Here is a 22,466-nt window from a genome sequence, read left to right as displayed (position 1 = left end):
CTAAACTTCTTGTTTAAAAAATAATCCCTTCCTTTTAACATATTCACGTTAGAATATGAGCTAATAAATCTTCAAAGTAGGCTTTTGTAGTTTGTTAAATGTACTTTTGTCAGCCAGCCAAAAGGATTATTCTAAACTTTAGTTTTGTACTAGGAAAGAATAGAAAAAGCCACCCGCTCCAGCAAATTTTAGATGTGAAATTCAACAACAACAACAAAAAAATAAAGCAGAGAAGTAGGTCTTTGAGATTCCAATTTTTGGCATCGGAACACAAAAAAAATGCATTGTTGGTCTATAGTTTCTTTGGGTATAAGTGATAGGTCTGTCAGGACAATGATTTTGTGAATATCTAGCTTAGTTATGGGAATAGTATAATAAGTGCTAGCAACTTAGGTACTTGTCAGGTAACCCATGATGAGTTTTTGTGGCTTGATTGGGTCTAAAGGAAAGTAAAGCCTACAACATTATAAACAATGGTTTTGTAATATTTTTTATGCAAGAAACAATTAATAGAAACTGTTACCATCTACAAAATGCAGGAAATGAAAAGGAGGGTAATGCTACCCAGTGTGTGTGCTAATGTATGCAGAACCGTACACAGTGCTGCTCGGGATTGTTTCCTCTTCCTCTCTCTACTCCACTACAGACCTAGGGATTGAAGAATTTACTGTCTTTTTTTTTTCTAGTTTATAAAACCCTGTGTTACTTGAGTAATGTATGGCTATCAGAAATATTTTTGTATTTTTTAATGTAGTTTAAGCAATTAGAACCTTAGAAGCGAATACGACATTGCCCAGTACGAACGATCACATTGAGGAAGATACAGGAGCACTGCCACAGACTTGGGATTCTACACCTAATCCTACCCGCCGGTACTCGTCCTACAGCGGCTTATGGAATCACGCACACTTGCAAACGGCCCTGGTGCCCACCCATGGCGTAGTGGTGGTCTCATGCACACAGACATCCTCGTGTTTCCAGAATGAGTTAGTTCTCAGTCAGTTCAGTCTGGTTAGAAGTGCACAGTAGATGTCATTGAATTGCTTGGATAAATGTGCTGGAGGCATCCTGTTGCCAAATGCCCATTGTCAGTGATGCAGTCTCCACAGAAAACTCCTTGGTTTGTTGTCTCAGCTGGAAACGTAATTCTTTGGGGGGGGGAGGGGAGGGAGAGTATGGGGAAAGTTACATTTTATGCTCCCCCTCTCTCCCCGCAGAAAACAGGTTAGCTTATACTGCGTTCATGCGGATGTCTCCAAAAGGAATTTCTGTAGCTGTTTCTGGAGTAATGCTTTTCAGAATACGCTGTTGGAAAGAAATCAGTATTAGAAGTTTGTTTTAGAGGTAATACATAACATGACAGCCATTTGGAAAGAGGTTTATAATAAAAATATGACTTCGGTTTGAGTTATAACTCTTGAACTATGACACAAGGATGTTTCTGGCTTCTGTTATCTCAGCACTGAGAAGGTGTAAGGTGCTACAGAAGTGCACAGTGTTACTTTTTAATTGTTTGTAACGTAGAATTTGAATCAAAGTTTGACAGATGTTGTATTAATGCATTAGGGCATTGCAGTTTACTTGGATACCCTGAGCCGACTGAACATACTCTTTCTGAACTGGTATTTACGTGAGCTATCAAGAAATCCCCAAAAATGTCACCACAGGCTGCCACAGATTTACGGCAGAGAAATCTTAACTGCGGGAGAGAAAAAGAAACTTGTTCTTACAGATATACCCAAGGGAACCAATCTTTCACTGCCTCGTTCGTGTGATACTGTCTCTTGTGTGATTTCTAGGAAAAACCTCCAGTTTACCAGAGCTTAAAAAAAATGACTTCATTTAATATTTTATATGGATACATCAGCAGCCTCAGTAAGATCCAAGGAGATTTGCGAATCACTCAGAATGGGCAGAAGACAATGAGCTATCAGCTGGCTAAGAACAGAAGAGCAATAATCCTCAAGTCCCAGATCATCAGACCCTAGAAAAATCTACACAAAATATTTATAGGAATCACTTCCTTCCTAACAGTCAAATAGAAGCAACAGAGCATCGTGGATACCTCCTTAAGTGTTCCTGGAGTGATAATCAACCGATAAACCATGTAGATTGGAATACAGATGATAGAAGAGGTTCCTATGCAATAACCCACTACTGTGGTCCAGTAGGGATAAGTATAATCAAAAAGCCGTAGCTCAGGAGGGTTGGACAGAAAGCTGCAAGTGACGAACTGGAAAAGAAAAGAGAGAAGTATAAATACATGGATTTTGATGGCACACACTTAAATTAGGGAGCTCTGTGTCCCAGCGTAGCATTGAACTAAAAAAACATGAGTAGGACTCGAGGGATTAAACATATGTTGACACTGAAAAAATCCTAAATGACTTTAGTATGGATTTAAAAAAACCAACAAAACAAACCAACCAACCAAACAAAACGACAAAAAAACCCACCCCAAAGAACCCCCTCAAACCACTTTTGAATATGCAGACTTTTATGCTGGTCTTTATTGGGATGTAGACCCTGTTAATACTCTTTCAAATATTGTTAAAGAACTTACTTGTGGTAATCACATCAGCTTTCAGTTTTCTCTGTGATAAGCTATGCAGATTCTATTTTTTTCACTGTTAATTATTTTCTACGTTTTATCTTTTCTCTGATATTTTTCCATAGCATTTCAGTTCTTCAGTAACTTTTACTAATGTTATTACTACTTGGGATATAGTATTCTGGCGTCAGCTCGATTAATGCTGCTAGATCATTGCCCTGTGCATATCCTTCATGACTGAAAAATTTCTTGTGAAACAACAAATACTTTTAGTTGAATATTGCAGGAATAATACTTGTGACTGTCCTTAGAAGGATCTCTGACTCCGTTTTTTCCAGAGTGTCATCAGAAGATCAGGATTACCAGCAAAATTTCCTTACAGAAATGACATATTACCGTCTGGGCTTTCCTTAGTTTAGTTTAGTTTCCAGAGAGAATACAAATAGCTCTGCCTAGTAACCGCAGCACCCCGGCTCTGTTCCTCTCTGTTTATTTTACTGTTTTAGGCTCACAAAGAGGAACAGTAGTATAAAAGTTATTTGTGGTGTCACCCTTTTATTTATAGCCTTTTCTTCCCCTCTTTTTATTGGGCTAATCAAATGAAAATCTGTTAATTATGCATTGATCATTACAAGGGTTTTGAATCCACTCTGTAGGTCTTAAATCTACATTCTGTGCTTCATGAACTCCATCTTGACCTGCTCTGCTCCTGCTAAGGCTAGTAACAATAATAGATAGAGTGAACTCATTTTGTATCAGGAAATGAACACTTTATGTTAAAATGTTATCAATAATACTGCCAAGTCAAACATTGGGACAGTATTTCCAATTCTGAATTATAGATTTATAAAGGTTGCAATTAACTGCTGTAAATTTGAAGTGGAATATTCTAAAGCTGTCAGTCAGGGGTTGCTGAGACAGTATATTTACTTATCTTGGCTTTCTTCCCCAGACAGTATGTTTCATCATCTTTTATTGCTTTATTTTGCCGAGGTAAATATAAAGCAACAAAACAGAGTAACTTTGTTCAGCAGAGGGAAGGAGGGGAGATAGTCAGAACCCAGTCTTATTTATCTAGCTCATCTACAAAAATCTTTAAAATAGTGATTTAGGAACAAGACCTTGCAGCATTGTATTGGATTTTTCACTAATTGAGCCTTTTTGGTTTAACAAGAGTTGTTACTAAAGAACCTCACAAGACATTTCTACATTGGAACTGCAAAGGAACTGCATTGTTCAATGGTAATTTTCTTGCGCTGGAAAGAGAAAGCTGTAAAGAAAGCTCACCAGAAGGAAGATGGGACTAACTGCTACCCAGCAAACTCGCCAGTACCAGCCTGGGGTAAAGCCTAGCATTTCCTTCACGTCGTTGCAAAACTGGGTGATGCCTGTGGAGACAAGTGGGAGGAGAGTGGTGACACCAGGTACAAGTCTTTCATAAGTAGATGCACAGCATTTTGTACACACAACAAATAATTCAGAATCCATCATGAAAGACTGCTTTGTGCCTATAACTCTTAACTATATGAAATCCTTAATTATTCTGAATTGCAGCTCTTGTTACTTTCAGATGTCACGATATTTCTGGCAGAGAACAATTAATAATAATTCTCACGGAGTTGGTAATCAGTGAGTTTGCAAAAAGGTTTTATAAACTTTTTCCGGAGACGTCAGTGATCTTGTCTGCAGAAACAGAGGGAATGCTGCGCTGCAGAAGCTCAGGAGTTTGGGTTAGCACTGTTTGTCGGCGTGGCAGTAGACGTACCGTAGAACCAGGCCACAGCAACTGCTTCCAGAAACACGACAGTTAGGACGGCTGGACCGGTGGCGTATTCTTCAAACAGCTTTACCACATACGCACCTCCCTAGAAAGGAGATGACATTATCAGTGAACCAAAGATCCAGTGACAGAAATCCTGTAATGCCGTTGTTTATCACTGCCTTCATCTGGACCAGAGCATTCACAGATGGGTCATTCAGTCCATTCTGTCGCTTTGTGGCTGTTCCTGCTGGTGAAATCCCTCAGCATGCTGCTGACCCGCTCGCTCTCTGTAAACATATTTCACCAGTGGGGCTGCCGTGCAGAAAAGCTAAAACTGAATCTGCTGGCAGTTCTGGCTGGATTTTAACGAACAAGTGAGATTTGGTGGGGATTGATGGGATGGCTTTTTGCATGCCTTCTTTGATGGCATCTTCTTTCTCCAACCTAAGTCATAACTGAGCAGGAAACAAACAGGGTGTTACTCCTCTTTTTTCCCATTTGGGATCTAGAATCATGAAGGAGGAGAGCATTGTGTCTCAGAGAGCAACTATGTCTCCTTTTACAGCAAATGCTTTAAATAAGAAGGAGGTTGCACATAAGTGAGCAAGTGGAGCAAAACATGACAGGAAAGCCAAGTATTTTTTACTTGTCCCTTATGATCATTACACTCATCATTCAAAATGTTGCTTATTGTGAAAATGAAACCCCACAAGCCCCGCAGGGACTATTTGGTGTGACCGATCATGATTTCTGGCCTGATTTGATGAGGAAGATCCAGGAAATTTATTGCTAGAAATTTTTGGAGAACAGCAACACTCAATTACAGATCACTTTTTGATAATTCTTTTTTAAATTCAAAATACATTTCAAACCTTGGGAAAATGAAAATAACAATTCATATTATTTTTAAACGTGGAGCTTTTGAGAACAAGTGAACCATGTACAAAATGTGGAAGTTTGCTTACTGATTCAGCAGTTGGAGCAACGGCTGCGTCATTTATGATGTGTAGCACATTAGAGTTTTGCTGAATTGCAATAGGATCATTTTTCAACACGTTTCCTAGTGAGAAATACTGTTCACATTCATTCCAAATACAGATTTCTAATGCATAAAGAAAACAGCCTGGAGATTTAGTATGATTTCTTGAAATTCTCTTCAAAAAATAATATCCTCTCCAAGATATCATTTGCAGGAAACTGCCAGTACGGAAAGCTGAGGAATGGGTAAAATACTTACAAATGTCAGGGTCGCTAATGACCCCAAAAAGCAAACGATGATCAGACCAAGGACAAACAATTCCCTGCGTTTGCTCCAGACATGGGGGAATTCATCCAGTACTCCAGTAATCACTCCCTCCAGTCCTGCAAACTGAAAAGCATGGAAAAATCACTGGAAAATAGAGGGCACTTGAACCTGCTTTAAAGTACGTTTCAATGCTTAAAGGAGCTTCAGAACATTGAACGCTGATGCTTTATTCTGCCTGTAGAGTTGGTGTGACTCTTGTTTACAGTCTTTCTTCCGAACTTTTAAACTTTATAAGGTGGGGATTTAATCTGCGCATATCTGTAGGAAGTGGCTGTCATCCCGAGGAAGTAGTGTATTACGAGCAGCAGGATGCCAGCACGTCATAGGTGGCTCAGTAGCACCAAGATTGTGAAATCAGCTGAGTTTAGCCTTCCTGGAAGGAGCTGATTCTCAATCTGTAAAAACAGGCTCCCATGGCAAGTTTTTAGAACATCTCCTTTTCGCAGTGCTGTTGAGAAGGCTACCTCCGCTTCCCACCTTTTAAATGCAATTAGTGTGAAAAAAACCCAGAATTCAGTAATAGCCTTGTAAGTTTACAAGTACAAGAGAGCAGGAGCCTGGAAGACTGCATTCAACCAGGAGCTGATGAATCAAGTGGTTCGGTTGTGTTTCCAGGTCTGTTACTAATTGTCACAGTATGACACTGACAAATAATTTAATTTTATTTAGGCCTGTGTAGGTCAAAATTGCAACACTAGTTGCTGTCTTACAGAAGGCACGTGGAGATGCCAGTCCAGCTTTAAACCCTTTAGTGATGGTGTCATATCTGTAATTCTGTTGCTTCCAATGTTTGTGGGGGTAAGGCCATACACCAAATATCAGAGAGGACCGCTGTCTCACATACTGTCTACTCACCGTGCTGTCTAATCCCAGCGTGAGCAACATCAGGAAAAAGATGATGGCAAAGAAAGTGGAAGCAGGCATGTTTGCAATGGCCTCGGCATACGTGATGAAGAGAAGGCTGGGTCCTGATAGGAGAACGGAGAATTAGGGATGATTGTTAGCGCAGTACTGCTGCGAGGAGGAGGACAGGCTCGTTCGCTGTTGTCTTCCAGGGGAGGACTTCTCCCCCGAGCTGTTCTGCAGTGTGCAGTTACCACCATGTCTGTGAAGCTGCATGCAGTAGGACTTCTATCTGCTGTCTTTATGGAATAATTTTTTTAGCTGTACTGTATATTCATAAAAGTGCCCTTATCATAAAGTAAAGCAATATCCTGAATTATATACTAAATATTTTGCCTAATTCGGGCTGTTCTCAATCTAGAAGATACTATACAAATATATTCTGTCGTAGAAGCGGTTTGAGGGATGTGTACAAAAAGTTAGCCTACCTGTATCTTTGGCAACCTCGGATACATCTTCATTCCTCATCTCAGCCATGTATCCCAGCACCGTGAAAATGACGAATCCAGACACAAAACTAGTCAGACAGTTCACAGTACTGGTAACCAGAGCATCTCTGCAACAGAAGACCTAACTCATATCAGGGAATCAGCATCTGCTAGGGAGGATAGTTTACTGCCAGATGGAGTGAGTTACTGATCTGGGTAGACTCCTACAAAAACTAGGGTAACACAATGAAAAGAACAAGCAGAAGATTTGAAAGAAAAACAAAACCCACGACTACTCTTTCTTCTTCAACTTCAAACAGATGCTGTAACATTAGTCTGACACTGTGTTGAATGCTGGATGTATACTGGTGTTTTTATAAAAATTGGAGTTGCTATAGGAATAGCAAAGAATTGAAAATTTTCTTTTACAAGTTATAAATAGATTTTTTTAAGGTAACTCCTATAGGAATAATAAAGAATTCAGAATTTTATTTTACAAGTTATAAATAGAAATTTTTTTTAAGATAACAAGGAAACAACTATAAATCGCCTTTCAGCTCAAGACTTCAAAGTCATTTCCTAACTGACTGCTGAGATTAAGTAACTATAATGTGATTGTTTGGCAGGGATTTAGTCCATTTTGTTGTGGCAGGTTTCTACATCTTAGACTCCATGCTATAATTGGTAGGTAGTATCTCTCTTTAGGATAGGCACAATGGAGAAGAAATGTTTTAGATTGCAGGTTTGTTTTGTTACAGTTCTGTACACAGCTCAGACAATTCAGTGCCTTTCAACAGCACTGTGTTTCTTTTTTTAAATACCCACGGTTACTTCTTAAACTCAGTTTTATGTATAGAATAAGGTAGAACTCACTGGTAGCAGTTGTTGTGGAATTTGTTGTAGCTGGCATAAGCCAATAGGACCCCAAAACCTGGACCGAGGGAGAAAAAAATCTGAGCTGCTGCATCCACCCAAACCTGAAAAATATTCAAGATCATGAAGAAATGACATGAAACAGATCGAATGAGTTTGGCATATTCAGAATATCATGTAGCCCTACAAAACCATGTTTGACTAGTCTGCCTACGTTCTAGTCCTAGTCTAACAAACATTTTGTTAAGAGAGCATGTGGAAATATGAATATTTGTTGTAGATCCATGAGAGTTGTAAACATCCACTATAATTTTAGTGCTTCTGCTATGCTTACCGTATCTCTTTACACTATTTTAAGTACTCACTGGCAATTTCACTTCTGACAGCATCTTAGATTAATTCACAGTGATTTGCCTGTAATCAGTTTAACACAACTGTTGTTATGTGTAGAGAGCGTTCTATCCATGATTTTGCAGTGGGCTTGGCCCATCTTCCTCCAAACTATGAGTGCTATGGAATAGTCCTGTGTTTGGCTGTGTGTCCTCCTGGCTAAGTAGTAGACGATTGTGGCTCAGATTTTTCCTAGACTTAATGGAAACACATGACAGTGTGGATGCGGTTCTAGTCCTTAGGACTCAATTCAGCTTTGTTGTAGCCATGACAGATGCAAGTGTGATGATCTTGTTATGAAAAGCTGTTGTACTTGAAAAGTGGCCACAGCCTTAATGAGTAGTGTTCCTAAAGTACCATATCAGTTCTCTTTCTGAAGGTGAAAGTCCTCATTCATTTATCCTCTTTTGATTGAAACATAGAGTTCATTGCAACTCATTTCTAATATTCTCTTCCATCGCGTGAGGCCATCCTGTATCATCCACAGACAGAGCTCTGTCATCGTCCAGCACGCAGATTGCAATCTGCTGTCCTCACTTCAGATACATCCAATACAATATCAATGCCCTTTATTGCTTTTTCAGAAGATGTGGTCCCTTATTGGAGATGCTGCTTTATCAGAGACTGGTGTCTTTTCATTTCCTCTTAATTCAAAACTCTCCGTATCAGCTGGGCAGCAGCAGACTTGCAAACATTAGAATTTTTAATCTTTGTATTTGTAGTATTTATTGCTTTGGGGTTTTTCCATCACCCTCCTCGCTAGACACTTTCATAGTAAAGTGCGTGCAGCCTTGAGCCTGATGGATTACTTGTCATCCACAGAGTTCAAAGCTGAATCGTTGGGGTTTGTTGGTTAGCTCAGTCTTGTCCTCTTGCCTCCTTTCTTTCCAAATCCTGGTGGCGCACTCAGGCCTAACTGATCTATTCCTTCTCCACGTGCACTTGCATGCATTCCTGAGTCGTGTTTTAGTTGGTGGCTGCAGAGACTCTCCTTGGGTTTATCTGCCAAAGCTTGTCACAGGATGGAGACCTGAAGTTTCAACTCTAGTAACCTGCACTATTTAAATATGTGCAACTGTGGACGCCGTTGGGCTGTGGAAAAGCCTGCCCAAAGTGTGCGATGATCCCCTCACAGCCAAAATATCTGCAGCTAAACCAGTCGTTAGGGCTTAGTAAATGTAGTTTGCTCGGTGTGACTGTCATAGATAAGGATTTTGTTGCAGCGCAGCAGCAATCGTAGCTTCTCACTCAGTGCCAGGCTGTTCACCATTTTCCTGGCAAAAAATTGCTTGGTCACTCATTTTCTTTCTAATCGTATCACTAATTCTGTTCGACCACTGTATGGGAACCCTACTATTAGTTCAACCGAAATTGATGGTGGACTTCAATCTTTGAAAAAAAATCTTTATCATTATGGAAAGAATAGCATGACTGTTTAAACAAGAGCATGAAGTCAGACTTTTAAGTCCATGCTAAGACATCTGTTTAATCGTGCTCTGTGCTGAAAATAGACATTGAAGGACATACATGCTGATATCCATGCTGATAGGCTAAAAGCAAGTGGCTACCCTTCTGTAATGTTTTGTACCTCAGTGGCCAGGAGTTTCTGCCAGTCAGGCTTCAAGTAGTAGAGGACACCTCTCCAGGCGCCAGGCAAAGTTGCACCTCTCACTAGCAGGATGAAGAGTATGATGTAAGGGAATGTGGCAGTCACCCATACCACCTGTGAGGGGAAACGGTACGATAGCATTTGCCACGGGTAGAAAGTTAACAGGTGATAATAAGAATGAGTTAAATGAATGATAACTCTTAGCATTTATAACATCCTCATGTGAACTTCTCAGAAGGTCTGAAAACAGGCAGTTTGCACACTTTCTTTGGGTTGTTCTTGTCTAGAGAACAGTGGCATAACTTACTGTTCTTATATATTACTTGGATAACAGTAGCAGTCACTCTGCAGTAAGTACTTCCCAAATACATGAGCCTATAATCCCTGTCATGAAGACAGATAATTGTCTGCCAAGTTAATCGGCTCTTTTAGAACTTCTGCTAGACTATACTGTACCAAGTTGATTTGTCTTGCTTTTGCATTCACCTTGCCAGATGTTTTGACCCCTTTCCAGATGCTGAAGTATACAATGGTGAAGATTAACAATAAACAGAGGGTCAATTGCCAGCTAATGCCCCCCAGGTCATCCAGCCCATTGGACCTGTGCACCTGTAGAACTTGGCGGCTGAAAGAGGAAAGAAAAACATAGTATAGATATTTTTTTAATTAATACTTCTGTTAAGTATGCTTTGAACAGTCCCATACTGTGGTCTGAGCACTACGAGTAGTCCTGAGTCTTTGATAAGTAGCCTTCAGAGTCATGTTATTTTGGATTAATTTTTTTTTAAGTGAAAGCTTGATATTAATGGTACATCAGTGATGATAAAGGATAAGTGATGATAGCTGACAGTGACTGGGAACCTCTGATCTAAAATATAGAATACCCTCCCATACACCCTAAGCTTACATATACCTACAAGTATTCAGTCATTTGAATAGTTCAGAAGAGGGGCCCATTAGTTAACAGCCCTGCTCCCCCTCCAAAGAAAAGCTCGCTACTTGTTCCACCATTCTGTCTAATATTACCGTCCTCACTTACATGCACTTACGTATAAAATTCTTCTGCAGGAGAGATGGAGTGCAGGGACCAGCTGACGTTGTCCTTGCTGAAGTAGTTAGTGCAGTTGCCTGTGTTCCAAGCGTTTGTGCAGCTGGTCCACGGCAGCTCCGCCGTGAAGGAGGATACGAGGTAGTAAAAGGCCCAAGCCATAATGGTGTTGTAGTAGGAGGCTACGTAAAGATCTATTATACAGATGGCAAAGCCAATTCCTATTAAGGCAGGAAATAATTACATGAAGTGAGTAAGTTTTAGGCCAAAAAAAAAGGAAGGAATTGGTTATCACATCACCTACAATTAGTAACTGTCTAAGGCAGCGCTGCAGGAGGCACACGTGCCCTCTCAAGTGTTTACAACACTGGAATTTCTTGTGGCTTCGGAAACACTCAGGCTATGATTCCAAAAAAGCATCCTTAATCAAGATAGAACACACCTGTATTTTTTTTTTTTTTCACCTGTTCCTAAATTCCTGGAATTTAGAAATAGGTGTCTTGCACTCTCAGTAAATAAAAAAGGCAAGACCAGAGCTATAACAGTGGGAGCAAGAGTAAACAAGCACTTAGAACGGTCCTTCTACTCTAAAAGACTCTGTGGTAGGACAGCAATTGACAGACCAGGCTGAAGATGGGGAATCATTTCTTTGTAATATCTTTGTAATAGAAATAGTAGATCTTTATTCTTTCCTGGTTTTAATTTTGCCTTGGATTCAGTAATGTTGCACTTACTTTATTAATTACATTTTTTGTTTGATTTTTTTTATATTTTCAGGTGTGGGTCAGAGAAATTGGGCTGGCCTCTAATCAATTGGAGGGTTGCATATCGTATGTGTATGCGAGAATACACACGCGCATCTGCAGGTGTACATCAAGTGTTATTAAAGCTTTCTTTGTAAAGCCAAACACCTGTGTAGAACAAGCCTTACTTTGTTTTATGAGATTTCTTCTTTTTTTTCAGAAATTTCACCTTTATAGAAAAATATTCCAGTTATTCAGAACGTTTCTCGTAATTTTCCATTTCCCTTCTTTACCTTTGAATATAGGACATATTTTTCTCCAAATTGAAATACACCCATTCCTGTGGTACTGTCCTAGTGCTAGTTCCATATAGAAGAGAGGAATCCCTCCAAAGATGGCCATAATTGTGTAAGGAATGAGGAATGCTCCTGCAAGAAAGCAAGCAGATGATTATAACTCTTCATAGGACTTCTCTTCCAACAGTACCAGCGCTCCATAAACAACAGTTCCTTTTATCCCACAGGGAAAATGCATATCCCCTCCCTTGCCAACGTGTCACACTGAATTACCATGGGATTTCGTGTAAGAGTAACTACTCAGCTGTGTGAATAAGAAGCAACACTCCGGCCAAACTTCTCACATTTCTGTATCAAATATACATAGGATTGACCAAGACTGTACTGGCTACAATGGATACAATTGTGTGATGGGTACAGATAAAATAATTCCTTCAGTAAAATGCCTTTGTTACATCAGGGAAACAAAACTCCTTTCCGAGATCTCCTTGATTAGATTTATATTTTTGGCTGATATGTCAGTAAGTCTAAGACCCTGCATTGCTGATGAGTCGGTTTTGACATGTTGGTTCATCTGAGTTTAAAATACTCCTTGGGACAGGGATTGAGTGTTTTGGAAGGTGGTTCCACACCTAACTGGCCCTCAACTTCTAGTTCTACCGATTTTTTAGATCTTCCTAAATAGTTTTTCTTCCATCTTAATGTGTCTAGTTATCGTATCCCTGTATTTAGGTTTTCCAGTCTGCTTGAAAAGTAAGTAATTACCCCTTTGTCATTTGTTATACATGGTATTAAAATAAGCCACTAAATCATCCCTTTATAAGCAAGGAAGTTCAGCATTAAGGAACAGCATACAGAACTTGTCACTGACCTCCTCCGTTTTGATAGCATATATAAGGAAATCTCCACACATTGCCCAGATCCACTGCATATCCAATGACAGAGAGGAGAAAGTCAATTTTTTTACTCCAGGTCTCTCTATCTTCCAGCTCCATCAGCTGCTGCTGGCCTTCTGCTCCGCAGGTGGTAGAAGTGGTGGTTGTAGTGGTGGTTGTGGCTGCGGGGGCGGTGCACTGGGCATCTTCCACCTCTCCCATTCCATTGCAGGGAACAGAGCTCGGAACCCCTGAATAACCGTTTGAGATCTGAGCTGCCTCCCCTTTATCTCCCTGGCTGGGATGGACTTTATTGCCATCCTCCACTAGCCGTAGGGCAGATTTAGGGTTCCTGACCAGAAGTCCGTTCTCTTTACAGTCTTCTCCTTCGTTACAGTCTGAGACATCTTTCTTGGTAGTCAGTGGCTCGGTCTCATTTCTTGTTGCCTTTTTTTCCATTTTGTCCGAGATTGGTTCTGATCACTTGCAGGTGGACAGCAGCACAGGGTCCCCTCGTGGCTTGTCTTCTGCTTTTATTCCCAGTGTATTCCCAGCACTTCTAGAATTCCTCTTCCATATTTAAATCCATCCGATTGAAGGCACAAACACCATCTAAGAAATAAAAAATAGTTTAAAATCCATTGCAGAGCTTACTGATGCTGGTAACTTTCAAGTTAGAACTGACAGATTCCACGATTAAAATACTTTTGGAGGTCATTAACCATCACAGCATGCAACGTGAATCATTTTGCAGATAATCCATTCAGGATTTTGTACTCATTCATTCAGGAAGGAAGCAATCGTCCTCTTCTACGGCAGAAGTCGGTGTACCTGGCTTAGAACCTCTCGGGCAGATTTGCTGGACTTTGTGCATTGTTGGACAACTCACACAGGCAGTCACAGTCCTGCTGTCTTCTGGTACCATGTTCTCCCTCTGAACACTGGTTTCACACCCAGGGGGGGTTGTGGGACTCCCGGTTTGCAAAAATGAGGGCAGAGCTTAGTGTGGCTTGTTTTTTCAGTTTCATAAGTCCATCCTGTGACTTTTACGGGCGATTTCTAGATTCACCCAGTACGAAGGGAAAATAATTAAACATATGTGCAATAGCAATGGATATATAAATTACATTTCATGACCACTTTTCTTCAGAAATCCCACAGTGTCTGCTCTCTTTAGCAGCAGACCTAGAAGGCTTAAACAAAAGTTTTGAAAAGTATTTAATTCTTAGTGGTTTTGCATGAACTAACTATGAGGCTCAGTCAACACTAATATCAAGAAAAAAAGATCAGGGAGGAAACTTCAGTTTGGTTGTTTTGAGTAAGAACTAACATGTGCGTTTAATGGATGAATCTTGTCCACAGTTTTATTTAACTCCTTGGAGGAATAAAAGCATCTTTCATTTGGTTTGGATCTGCTAACACTGTGGTTCCAGCCCTGGGAAGGGTAGTGGGCACTACTCCTGTGCTATTGTCCACCGCCAGCAAAAAAACAGGCACTGGGAGAATCCCTGGCTTTACCTACCCTCTTCATGTGTGCTAGAAGTGTAACCCAGAGGAAATAAACCATCCCAGAATAAAGAAAAAGTATGAAAAAATTAACTTTTCCTTCAGAACAAAAATAACAGAAAAAGAATTGTGATTCAGTGGGTCATCTTTTGTTTTCTGCTTGTTCATTCAGGTATCGTAAACGCCCAGCTGCCTTTACTCAACAAAACGCTGAAATAGGAGCTGATCCTCTGTGCTGTAAATTCCCTGGGGTATTAACCTTGCTTTATAGCTAGCAAAGCGTTACACAATCTACACGATGCCACCACAGGTTACATTATTAAATTACATCGGATTTTTGCTTTTCAAAGCATTTTACCACAGTAAATATCATTGTCACATCACAGCAGAAGAATAAGCATTATTTCACTTTTAACTGTTGCAAAAACTAAAGCACAGAGGGGATATTATTTGCTCATTGCTAGAATTTGTTCATTGCCAGAGCTATTAAGTCAAGTTTTTCCCATCTTGTCTTTCCTTGTGCAAAGACAGTTTGTTAAATCTCTTCCTAAACATTTATCAGTGCAAGCAGAAAGAGAAGGAAAATTATCAAGCTGCAGAGCAAACAGGAGGATGTTCTTGAGATAAGTCTCTTCAAGGTGGTGTTTGTAACTCAGAAATCTCTAGTTCGTCAGGCTTACATTCTGTCTTTACCCAGATAATGTTCTTTTCGTCATATAGCAAGCAGTGCATCATTAACGCTGAATTCTTACAAGAGCAGTACTTTGCTACCATTAGTTAATCATCCACAAAGACCGAAACGTCTTCAGAATTCCAGAGAAAAATACTACGGCAAAGAACAGGAGTTTCTGGTTTACCTGAAAGACTATAAAAACTGAGTGTCTTTGGAGTCCGAAACCTTCCAAATGTTCCAAAAGAGCTTATGTAGATGAAAACAGTCCTACCACCACTGGTGGCAACATAAAAATCCTAGAAAAGGCCACAGCCAATCCCCCCCTTGTATAGAGCATGTTAAATGTAAGGTAGGAATATGGCAAAGTAACCTGAGCCCTTCTGGACTTTACACCTCTTACTCATACAGGGGAAAGCAGTAAAGGATGTTGATTTAACTGCAATATCTCGTGAGACTGAATTTTCCATACCTGAGACTTAAACACTTACTGTATTTGTAAAACACTTTCTTTCTGCACATAGATACTTCTTGGCGTGCTCTTTGCTGAGGAGAGGTCGTTGAATGTATTGTTGATTTCCCAGATCTGTGACAATCAGGATAGTCGTCTTATCCAGATCTAAGCTCCTTCTGGTCTTTTGCAGACCACAGGAAAGAAATATCCCATTATTTGAAATATTTTTTTAGAATTTTAGTAATTTGCGCCTCAAATATGCAAAATGACTTGTGAACTTTCAGGGGCTTCAGCTGGAATTTGAACTATTCCTTTCTGAAAGAATTACAGCTCGTCAGCTACCCTGGGAAATCTCTGGAGTGACGGACTCTACAGCTGTGCAGTGGTGCTCACAGCGGCATAGTTGGCACACGAAAACAGAACAGTTTCAGAATCACAAGATTCTGTAAAAGACTCTGGGAAAATGTACTTCTCCCCCCTCCCCTCGTTAAAATTCAAGAAAAAAAATATCTGAAGGAATTGTAACCACTACAAACAGCTGCAGAACTAGAGCTCCTGGGGTTGAGAAGTATGCTGGGACCACTAGGGAGGATAGCCAGGGGAAAATTACTCTAATAGTGAAGGATTTTGCCCACCTCAACCTCCAGTTCATCTCTGTGCGCTGATCTCTCAGTAGGTACAGGTGCTAGAATGACAATAGTGAATGATACAAGAAATGGCAGTTTATTACCTATTTTCAATTTGAACTGTTGCAAAGGTTGCTCTTACATAAATACACGCTGGCTTCTTATCACCAACATAATTAGCTACAGAAGAAAAAGAAGAAAAGAGAGAGAGATAGCTGTGCCTTCATTTCGTTTTGATGTGTGTTTTGTAGATGTGACTTTGCTCCTTTGAGAGGCCCTTAGCGTCTGCGCCTTTTCTCTCTCCGATACCTCTGAACAGAGGTTATTCTAAAGGGCAGTTTCCATCTCCGCAGTGCTGCGTTGTCCAGGAGCACGTGGAAGGTGCCACGCTGCGAATTGCACTCCTCCTTTCACAAAGAGTGGCTGAGGAGGAGTGACCCTCCGCTCTGCTCCGCAGAAGCACCCTCTAACGAGCAGCGTGTCCTCCGCAACTATTCCCCGCTTTGCTTGTTTGTTGAAAACACTAGGATGGATAATTGAAGACATCTGTTTCTAGAGCTTGGCTGGAGCCACCAATGCAGTTCACATAAGCCAAATATTAATTAAATTATAATTTTTGGTTACTCCCACATAGAGCTAAACTTGAATCAGCACCGTTGATGTAAAAGCCCCGTATGTCCCTTGATGCACCAAACCAACTCCTTTGCCTCTATCAGAACATCCCTGTCCTGGGCTCCGACTCCTTCCCGAGCAGGGGGCCGCACCAGCGATGTTGATATCTTGAGGCTCGCAGTGACCTCTCGTGGCACTCTGGGAATCCCTTCCCTTTAATGCTCTGCCATGTCGTAAAACAAATCTTTCCAGAACTTTAAAACAAAATTATTTTCCTGTTCTTTGTATTTTTTAAAATAGAAAATGGATTTTTAACGTGTCTAGGAGATTGAAACAATTAGGTTGAGATGCAGCAAATACCAGATGCTTCAAGGAAGGCAAATCTTAATGCCTGAGGTCACCTGGAACATACGTTATTTGAGGTGGGGCAGCACTGGCTTCCTGAATTTCTCAGAACAAGGGCTTGTTCAGACTCACTGTACGTGACTACAGAAGGCATTGCTCCTCTCCAAATGACCAAATATGTCTTAATGTGCGCAGTTGCAAAATCTGTACATTCGCATGTATTTCACTTCATACAAATTATGTTATTTTTTCATGTGCTGATTTTATAAACCAACGCTTGCTGGAGTACCAGCCGCTCACGGCGTTACAGCTGCAGTCCTGTAGCAAAGCTCATGTAACCACTACGCCCACACTGCTCCTCCGTCTGCCCTAACTTCTGTCCATTTACATGCCAGCACTTGCAAAGAGTTAAAGTACTCCTAAGACAAATTGTCAGCCTACACTGTTGGCAAACAGAATCAAACATTAAGATCGTTTCTGTTAACTTGACCTAAATCTCGCTTTTATCACAAAGTATTTAAGATTGTTAAAATTGCGTCGCTGCTTGACTGCATACCACACCTTGCCATGAAGATATGGTTCACACAGGCAGTTGCATGTAAATGGAAAGAGTCCAAGGAAATTACTCTTATCTAGAAAACCAAGCAAGAAGGTTCTATGACAAGACAGAAATCACGTATCCCACACGGGAAAAGGCTGTGTTGTTTATCTGTAGGTCCCGTTCTCACCTCTGAGCCACAATATCAACCGTGACCCTCCAACAGCCACACACCTGGGTGTTTCCAGGTACTGGACTCTGATAAATATAGCAGTGAACATTTCTGGTCTTCACCCATACCTCCTCGCACAGTCCCAGTCTGTCTTTTTGCACAGGAGGGGAGGGACGTGACCTAGATGACAGTGAGACCCTCATAACATTTATTCCTTTTGACATGTTCTTGTGGGCTAGTGAGTTCCTGTTTAGCGGCATTAGTGGTGTGAAAGGAGTATAGAGGCTTTGTATTTTTGCTCTGATTTTGCACAGGCAACCCGTTAATCAAAATTATTACAGGATAGCTCAGATGCTCCCAGACTGCGAGGAGTTGTTAGAAAACAAAAATTTCAGCCAGTTAGGTCTTGAAACTAGATTGCACTAGATTATGATGACTTTTCCCTCCTGTTTGTCATGGATGAGTCAAATTTAGACTTCATAACTCAAAAATTAACACCTTCCGCATTTGAATGTGTTCACATATACTGATTTCATTAAAAAACGAGTACCTAGAATATCCTTTTCCATTAGCTTGTTTCCAGTAGACAAGCTGATAGCAAGCGTGACATCGTATTTCAGATTTCAAAAACTGATATTCATAAATACATAGTAAGATGACACAGAGTCCCAGCGTTGGTGGGGCTGCTGGTAACCACAGAATCAGAGGCATTAGATGCAAAACAGATGTAAGCTGGTATCTAGACCACCCCTCAACAACTGAAAATTGATTTATTCAGGAGGTTTTTTAAGCTGTGCTTCTCCAGTCTAGTATAAGAGAATCAAAACTGACTTTTGATAAAGAGTTATCAAAACCCACTGAAATTAATGGGTCCAGTGAATTATTTCCATACATAGCAGGTCTGATCCCAGTGCCAGTGATTTGAAATGTAACTGGGTTGGGTACTTCTGCACATCACAGTAATTTGTGAGTATTTTAGAAGAAACTATGTAGATGACAAAATGGGTCCTGTATATGAATATTTGCAGTTCTCCAAGGGCTTGCTCACATTCTTACTAAAACAGAATAGAACTGTACTCAACAAGTAGTTCCACTGAGACAATGACCCTTTGGGAGAATAAAAGGCTACTTACCAAAGGGAGAATGGCAGAAGTAGTGAGCTGTCTCCAGTTAACTCGTGTATTCCCAGATAAGGCTAAATAGAGGTAAGATGTGAAAACAGCGCTTCTGAAAGCGGTAGTATTGGGGGAATAGAAACCTGTACTGTGAGTTCTATGTCATAATCTTGTCCACGTTTCAGTCTGAAATTAAAAAGTCGGCAGGAAAGAGAAATTTTTCCCTTTAAAAATTTGTTGAGAGACAGACACTGTGTTGTAGTGGGAATGCTGCCAAATTGATGACAGTCATTTAAAGAACGGGGGGGGGGGGGGGGGGAGAAAAAGCATTTTATGGCTGGAGCGTGTCCATCTGTAGTGCAAGGAAACAGATAAGCTTAGAGGGAATGATATTATTTTTATATTCTTCCTCAAATTATTTATATAAACTAGGAGGAAGAGTCATAACACAGCATATATCACCAAATAAATAGAGCACTGTTCCTTAATACGGCTCTGCACCGGCAAATTAATGGGCACAGTGTTTCAAGTAAAAGACCGGATCGCAGGCTCAAGTCAAAGACCGGCTGCACATATATGCCAACGTGTGTGTACTTGTGTTGGCAATGCTTTTATCGAAAGAAAGTAAAGAACAGTCACCATCGTTTCCAGATGATGTTTCTTTGAAGGAGACTTTACAGCCCCTTTATTCAGGCTCCAAGTTCTACTTAAGTTCTCTATGAAACGCTTATCCCATAGACAGGCTTCTTTATGTTGTGTAAATTCTGTAAGATCCAGATTGCCAGATCGACAGGGCTGCAAATATACAGTTTTGGAAAGGCGTTAAAACATCAGCATCAGGAAGCACACCAGGATCCAGAATGAACATTTCTTTAGGCTCTTAATACTGTTCCTAAGGAAAACTCGGTGGTTTACATTTCCCTGGAGGAAAGCAGGAAAGAGCTTAAATGCACTGCATATTTCCATGTGGGGGAATAAGTTAGGGGTTTTATTAAATTCCAGTTTTGGGGCAGTTTTTCTTAATTTCTATAACCATTTGGAATTCAGCTCACCCTATCCAATTAGAAAATAGACCCACAACCATCATTTGCTATATACCAAGTTTACAAAGTGCTCTCCAAGAAAATTATGGTCAATTCACTCATCAGAAGCCCCACAAGATGAAGCCTGAGTGTGAGAACTTCCCTTGTTAAATGCCTGACAGCTAACAACCCACATTAAAAAAAAAAAATCCACAACGTTTCCAAGAATCCAAATCCATTAAATGCACGATCCTTTTCTCCCCAGGCTTTCTTAACACATCAAAACATGTTTTCTGTGACTATTTAGATATTCAGTTATATTGCATTCCTCGCTTAAACTTCCACATTACTTAGCAAACTAACCCAGCAAGCCAGTTGGTTTCAGCAGTAAACATGATTGACTATAAATATATACGACATACTCTTCAGATTTATTACTCATAATAAATCTGTCCCATTGAGTTAGATAATTTACTGTGCTGGAACAGTTTACCTTTTAAAATATAATTTAATATGCTTAATAAAGCTTACTTTACCCTTTTAAAATAAATAACACTTTGCATTGATTCTTATTTTTCTTCAGATTCTGCTTCTCTCCTTTGTTTTTCCTTACAGTTTAATGCCTTTTTGTAAATTTTAAATAAACCTTACATTCATAATGCAATTATGTGGACTGCCAAAACTCAGATTGTCATAACATGTTCTGCTACAGGCATTTGACTCCCAACATTCACAATTGCTGGGCAAGTGCCTGAACAAGACAGAGGAGAGCATGTAACATCAGAAAAGCAAGAAAAAGCATTAAAAGTTTAAAAAAAAAATCAAAGCAAACTTTCACCAAAAGTCAGAGTATCTGTTTTTTCCCCCAAAGCTTTGTTAGATACACATTTTCCCAGTGCTTTAGACATTACTCTAAGACCTTAAAAGTTAATTTAAAATGAAACAAAATATATTCTACGTACTTTAGACTGTCATTAGTGTTTCAGATTTTGTAACCACAGGTGAAAGAGGCAATGAGCAGTGAAAGTCAATGAAACCCTACTATCTGCTTGCTCTGAAGAGAGCTGTCGAGGAGTCTGGCTAAATTTCATAAAGTGTAAAGTACTTCTAGCAGCGTGTTAAAAACAAAATTCTTAAGTACCTGTCTTCCGGATGGCTTTGAAGCGCTTTCCTTGGAGTTATCCCAGCTCGAGTAACCTTCACCCACATTTACTTCGGAGTCTGGGGAGCTCAGCCTGTGGGCAACTCAGCATCTTGGGGAGGTTTTTGTACACCAGTCCCCCTCACATGGTCTGATTTCCAGATAATCTGCTGCCAAAGAGCTCTTTAAGAATTTTTGCGTCACTTTAGTCAAATAAACTTTATGTTTCACCAGGGCTGCAGCTCAGTTTTCCTCCTAGAGGTGGGTGGCTACATTTGTCTGTTCTGATCAGTTCAAAAGAGCAGGATCCAATGAGGCAGAGAGAGAAGGAGGGAAGCTTTTCTGGTAAGGGAGAGTTTTTCTGGCTGTTATTAGAGCTATAAATAACAGGATGGTGATGATGAAGGAGACGACAAACGGGACGGAAGTTTTGAGGGAGTCAGTAAATTACAAGTTTGCAGGTGGGTCTGTAGATTACAGAAAGATAGGAAGGACCGGAGCGTTATCACAATAAAAAGGGCTTGGAAAGAATAACTGCTATTGCTGAACATTTACATTATTTTAATAAAGAAATGAGATTTAGTTTTGTTTCAAAGCATTAAGCACAAATTCTTTAAAAAGCGTTTTGCTGCTTCGGTAAGCTCAACAAATAATTTCCTTTCTTCCTACTACTCCTCAAAATATCTCACTCAGTCTCTGACACATGCTTTTTCTCCAGCTTTTCTCATGCAGGATTTCTTTAGTCCTAGACTTTACTATTTGTTTATGAAAAGTCATAAAACACAAGTCAACAAAATAGCGTTGTAGTTTAGGTGGCGGATTTGGGGGGAAAAAAAAGTAGAAAACCAGAATGGGGGCAAATAAGAATAACTAATTGTTAGAGCAACAGCAGTTTCGCTGTAAGTGGTTGCCAGTTTTCAGAGACTTGTTCCAAGCAACTGAAATGAAAACAAACTCTGAAAAGCATAGGGTTATAATTAGCACTTTCCTTTTTCTGTCGTCTGGTCCCTCAATGAGAGCAGCAGCCAGCCAGCGGCGTGTCTTTTGCGCCACCTCAAGGACAGCTCAGGTATTGCAGCTGCAAACGTTAAGGAGACATCCATTAAAATAACTTTTGCTTTCCCATGAATTCTCGAGGGCAGTATATTAAAAATGTTTTGTCAAATTAAGTTTGTTGCCTGCAGTTGTGTTAGCGATTCATCGTTCTTTTAGCGGAAACAGCAGTTTCTAACTCGACTTCTCTCTGCCGTGCTGAATTCCCCTCCTGTACTCTTCTTTCCAAAATAAACAGTTTTAGTTAGTTTAATCTCTGCGTAACTGCAGACAGGAAAAAACCCCCACAAGCCAATGTCCTTGCCTAGAATCATTCCCAGTCTTCCCCTGTTTTATCCTATTCTGAAGGGTTTGCAAGGACAGATGCCATCGTACCTCACTCGCTAAACCTTTACAAGGGTCGAAGTACAGTGTTTAGACGGGTACGT

At 40.3% G+C, this 22,466-nt stretch overlaps 1 protein-coding gene across 1 annotated transcript; it reads right to left on the bottom strand.

Annotated features, from left to right (window-relative positions):
• Positions 1-1,230: 1,230 nt before the first annotated feature.
• SLC6A4 (solute carrier family 6 (neurotransmitter transporter), member 4) lies at positions 1,231-13,256 on the bottom strand. The gene is made up of 13 exons (XM_009880217.1): positions 12,781-13,256; positions 11,907-12,041; positions 10,872-11,091; positions 10,309-10,447; positions 9,802-9,936; positions 7,824-7,927; positions 6,951-7,078; positions 6,475-6,587; positions 5,551-5,682; positions 4,317-4,416; positions 3,839-3,939; positions 2,066-2,233; positions 1,231-1,305 (listed from the first exon to the last, which is right to left on the bottom strand). The coding sequence occupies exons 1-13, from the start codon at positions 13,241-13,243 to the stop codon at positions 1,231-1,233; spliced, it is 2,013 nt and encodes a 670-aa protein (XP_009878519.1). The 5' UTR covers positions 13,244-13,256.
• Between the last annotated feature and the right edge of the window lie 9,210 nt (positions 13,257-22,466).

Source organism: Charadrius vociferus, unplaced genomic scaffold (genome assembly GCF_000708025.1).
Source record: "Charadrius vociferus isolate BGI_N301 unplaced genomic scaffold, ASM70802v2 scaffold782, whole genome shotgun sequence".
Lineage (NCBI taxonomy): Eukaryota > Metazoa > Chordata > Aves > Charadriiformes > Charadriidae > Charadrius > Charadrius vociferus.
Note: the sequence above shows the minus strand (reverse complement) of the source record. Positions and strands in the feature narration are given on the sequence as shown.